The sequence below is a fragment of the Gavialis gangeticus genome, unplaced genomic scaffold (genome assembly GCF_001723915.1).
Source record: "Gavialis gangeticus isolate Ggan-Ray unplaced genomic scaffold, GavGan_comp1, whole genome shotgun sequence".
In the NCBI taxonomy this organism is placed as follows: domain Eukaryota; kingdom Metazoa; phylum Chordata; order Crocodylia; family Gavialidae; genus Gavialis; species Gavialis gangeticus.
The window spans coordinates 927,754-932,420 of NW_017728955.1; the positions used below are offsets into that span (position 1 = coordinate 927,754).

At 57.6% G+C, this 4,667-nt stretch overlaps 1 protein-coding gene across 1 annotated transcript; it reads left to right on the top strand.

Moving 5' to 3' along the window:
* On the top strand, positions 1-3,215 carry NEU3 (neuraminidase 3). Its single transcript, XM_019516618.1, has 2 exons — positions 1-244; positions 1,537-3,215. Exons 1-2 carry the CDS (start codon positions 38-40, stop codon positions 2,683-2,685), a joined length of 1,356 nt encoding a protein of 451 aa, XP_019372163.1. The 5' UTR covers positions 1-37; the 3' UTR covers positions 2,686-3,215.
* The last annotated feature ends 1,452 nt before the right edge of the window (positions 3,216-4,667 follow it).

A 4,667-nucleotide genomic window follows, 5' to 3' on the forward strand; every position in this document is an offset into this window, starting at 1 on the left:
CTCTCTCCCCGCAGCCGTTGCCGTGCATGGAGAAGCCATGCCCCGGGCTCCAGCCAGCACCAGGAGACAGATTCTTTTCTGGCCGGAGGCGCAGAGCGGGGTGACCTACCGGATCCCGGCGCTGCTCTACCTCCCCCGCACCCACACCTTCCTGGCCTTCGCCGAGCAGCGCTGCTCCGTCAAGGACGAGGACGCCAAATGCCTGGTGCTGCGAAGGGGCCGGAAGCAGGGAGCCTCGGTGAAGGTAATTCCTCGTGCGCCGGGTGCCAGCTGGCGGCCCGGTGCCCAGCAGACCCATCTCTCTCTGCTCTCAGCCCCAGGCTGTCTCAGCCTTAGCACGTACCAATACGCAGGCTCCAGAGCCCCCGGGGGTGACTTGTGGTGCCCTCCAGACACCTCTCACGCCAGGCTGGATGCCTATGAGGTGCTGCGCACTCCTTCGAGGGGCTCCAGGCCTTTCCCTGCTGTTGGAAGCTAGCAGGAATCGAGCGCGTTTTCCAAATTGACCCCTGAGGCCTGGGATGGCCGATCATCTCTGCATCGTGCAACAGAAGCAATACATGCTTCTCCTGCCTACAGCGTCCACAGAGCCCGGTCCCCTCAGCCTCCTGTCATCACCCTCCCCTGCGTTGTGTATGCATTGTGCAGGCGGCCCTTCGCAGCACGCAGGCGGTAGCACCACTATCTGTTTAGGGCAAGCTGATAATCTCTTTAAGCGCTGGTCACATGCCCCCTTCTCCGCACCCACCAGGGACAGGCAACAAGCAGCAGGCGAGGCAGAGCTGCCACTCTCAGAGGACCCCACCGTGTCCCGGGGCAGGTGGAGCATCCCTCGGCGCTGGCGTACGCTTTCTCCCACACAATCTCCCAGTTTCTGAAAGCCGTCGCCCTCCAGGGCATATGGCATAAGGGTCCTCTGTTTGCTCAGACATCAGCCACGGCAGGGCAGGGTGGGAAATCAAGCCTCCAGCAAAAATAGGCCTTGATCTCATTCATGACACATTGCTCCCAAGTTAAAAATACCAGCGTGGCTCATCCTCACCACCCCACCCCCCCATGGGCTCCAGATGGCGGCTGGGCCAAGACAGCTGATTGCAGATGATGGGGCTGCTAGAGTCCCTTCCCGTCACACGGACAATTGCGTAGTTCATGTGTGCCGTGTCTCTAATGGGAGCTGGCCTGTGCCTCCATCACGCTGGGAGCCACGTGGGGAGGAAAAGCAAACGCCGATGGAACCAGAGGCAGCTCCCAAAGGAGAAGTCATCGAAACTGGGATAGCCCACACCATAATTATGTGGGGCGGGAGCATCACAGGCCTCTGTTTCAGGGCAGGGCTGGTTTTCAGCGGTGTTGGTTATGCAACAACTCTTTCCAGGGGTGGGAGGGAAGTTTGGTGTCTATGAGCTCTCCAGTTGTACACCCCAGTCTTCTTGATCACTAGAGAGGCAGCCTTCTTCCGGGGTCATAGAGATGCCCTGAGGAACGGGCCAAGCTTGCTAACCTCCCGGGTCTCCCCCTCTCTCCTTCTTGCCGCAGTGGGGGCCCATCGAAACCCTGACGGCAGCCGTGCTACCAAACCACCGCACCATGAACCCCTGCCCAGTGTACGAGAAGGACAGTGGGACGGTCTTCCTGTTCTTCATCTGCGTGAGGCAGCGCGTGACAGAGCAGCACCAGATCCGCACCGGGAGGAACGCCGCCAGGCTGTGCAACGTCGCTAGCAGGGACGGCGGCCAGACCTGGAGCCCGCTAACGGATCTGACGGAGCAAGTGATCGGGGAGGACCTGAAGAAGTGGGCCACCTTTGCGGTGGGGCCAGGCCACGGGGTGCAGCTCAGCTCTGGGCGGCTGGTGATCCCAGCTTACACCTACTACATCCACACCCGCTTCTGCGGCATTCCTGTGTCCTGCTTCACCACGCCCCACTCCTTGATCTTCTACAGCGATGACCAGGGCCAAAAGTGGCATAAAGGCAAGCTCCTCAAGGGCAAGAGCACAGTGGAGTGTGAGGTGGCCGAGGTGAGAGACGCGGACAGAGGCCCCGTGCTGTACTGCAATGCCCGCACCCCGGGCAAGTGCCGGGTGGTAGCGTTCAGCAGAGACCGCGGGGTGGATTTTGCAAGACCGTCACAGTGTACGGAGCTGTGCGAGCCGCCTCACGGGTGCCAGGGCAGTGTGGTGAGCTTCTTGCCAACAGAAGAGCCTGCTGCGGTGGATGGTGTGGAAGGGACGGGCCCTGACGTGGGTGAGAAGACCTGCTTGGCACGCTGCGGGAATGCCTCTTCCACCACCTGCCACGGTGCCACCTCGTGGCTTGTCTACTCCCACCCCACCAGCAGACGCAGGAGGGTCAACTTGGGCATCTACCTCAACAAGACTCCTTTGGAGACGAGCAGCTGGGAAAGCCCCTGGGTCCTCTACCAAGGGCCGTGTGGGTACTCGGACCTGGCCGTGTGCGAGGAGTCGCCACCTCTGTTCGGCTGCTTGTTCGAGTGCGGGGTGGTCTGCCCGTGCGAGCAGATTGCTTTTCAGTTCTTCACCCAACAGGAGCTGGAGAGCCATGGGCGCTCCTCTTCCTCCGAGCAGCAGCCAGAGACAAAGATGGATGTTGACCAGACAGGGCCGTATCCCAGGCAGGAAGAATCGCCTAAAGCTCTTCATCTCGGTGCCACGGGGGGCCATTGAAACCACAACGCCTGCTCTTCCAGAATCGATCTCCTTGCGCACCTCGGGACAGCTTTTAGGGGAGCTGAGCCTCCGCACTCCACGTGCACCTGCGGGTGCTCAGCCCTTCCAGCCCAGTTAAGCTCCCACCAATCCCAGCCTGATTTGCTACCAGGAGCCTCCAGACCAGCTTTTTTTGCAAGGTGGTTCATTTTGGAGCCTCACGGGGCTGTTCTCCGGGCACCAGCTTACATGTAGTACAGCCTAGACTGTTTGGTTTGGAAATCCACTAAAAGCACCAGATTCTGGGCGGGTGTAAAGTGCATAGCCCTGTCGCCTTTAATGGGGCTGGTTTACAGCCGGCCATGATCTGGGCCTGGGTTGCCCAGTCCATGGTCCACAGTCAACCCTTGATCTGTCTGCTGGGACTGACAGCCCTCGTGGTGTGGCCTGTCACCCTGGGACACCCCCCATCCATTAAGAACCATGCTCTGTCCAAAGAGAGCTTGCTTGGAGAAGGGAAGAAAGGCAATGAAAAGGAGTATCTGCAGAAGAGCAGCACCGTGTATGATCCAAGGCAGCTGCTGCCTGCGGCGGGGAGGCTTGCTAGCGTCTCCCGCCACCTTGCTCAGGCCTGCTCTCCCGCAGCCCCTCTCCAGAGGGAACAGAAGAGTATTTGGCAAGTGCTCTGGAGATGGAGAATGCATAACGAGGGCCAAGCTGCCACGCTTCTCTGCCTCTGAGCCTCATCTTTGCAATGTAGCAATCCATCCCCTTTTCACCCGTCCTTAGCCAAGACTCGCAAGCCCAGGGACCGTTTTCCGTGTGAATGTTTATACATCATCTAGCACAATGAGGCCTTGATAGAGGTTGGCATCCCTGGGCTGTGGGAAGTGGTCTGCCCAGCACCAGGCCACATATGCTTTCATAGTGTTTTGAATTAGAAGCTGGATGATGACGACGCCTGATTCTGCTAAGAGAGGCCCGTCAGTCCCAAAACGTTGGGAAACACTACACGAAGCAGTAATTGTTTCCAATGTTGACTGTAAGTAATACTTCCTCTAGCACACTTCAACAGTCCAGGAAGCCAGGATCCTGGTTACATATCTTAAAGGTTTTTTTCTTTTTAAGCACTGAAGCATTCTTAGCTCTGCAGACTAACTCGAATCTCACCAGCCTTTGTTTCACAGGCTTTTGGCTTTTTGTTTGTAGCATCATTTACCCACACAGCCCTGACCCCTGGACCGCGATCAGATACCGCACTTGCACACTCGATGCACCTTCCCCCCAAAAAATCAACCCTCCAAAATGACCTGGACTAGATCCACCCTCCAAGATGACCTGCATGCCAAGGCCCCTTCCAACCCTAATTTTCTATGAAAATGAAGGGGTGTGTCTTAAGTGGAGAAGCCAGTTTTTCTTTGCTGGAATAGAAGCAGGGAAGAAAAGAAGCAAGCAGACACTGCTTTTTTAAATACACAGCAGGTAAAAAGAAGGTACCAGGTAATGTGGGGCCCCTGCAGGACATGCTAGGAAATTTGGTCGTCACACCAGACAACAAAACTAACATATTTAACGATTTCTTTGCCTCCATTCTCCTGAGCAGAGGCCCTCTCAGGCCCCAGGGGAGGCGCACCCAGGCCCAGGGTCAGGGAGGATCTAGTCAGGGAGCGTCTGGAGGGACTGGACGTGTTCAAATCAGCCGGTCCAGACGATCTCCACCCCCGAGTGCTGAGGGAATTGGCTGCGGTCATTGCAGGACCCCTGGCACAGCTGTACGGGCACTCGTGGTGCTCTGGTGTGGTGCCAGAGGACTGGAAGAGGTCAACGTGGTTCCCATCTTCAAAATGGGGAGGAAGGAGGACCCAGGAAACTACAGGCCAGTTAGTCTTACCTCGATCCTGGGCAAGCTTTTTTGAGAGAGTTATCCTGGCGCATGTCCATGAGGGGCCAGCAGGGAGATTATGCTTAGGGGCAACCAACACGGGTTCATTAGTGGCAGG

Coding starts and splice junctions, on each gene's coding strand:
- NEU3 (XM_019516618.1), top strand. CDS start 38: ATGCCCCGGGCTCCAGCCAGCACCAGGAGACAGATTCTTTTCTGGCCG. Junction 245..1,536: donor AGCAGGGAGCCTCGGTGAAG/GTAATTCCTCGT, acceptor TTCTTGCCGCAG/TGGGGGCCCATCGAAACCCT.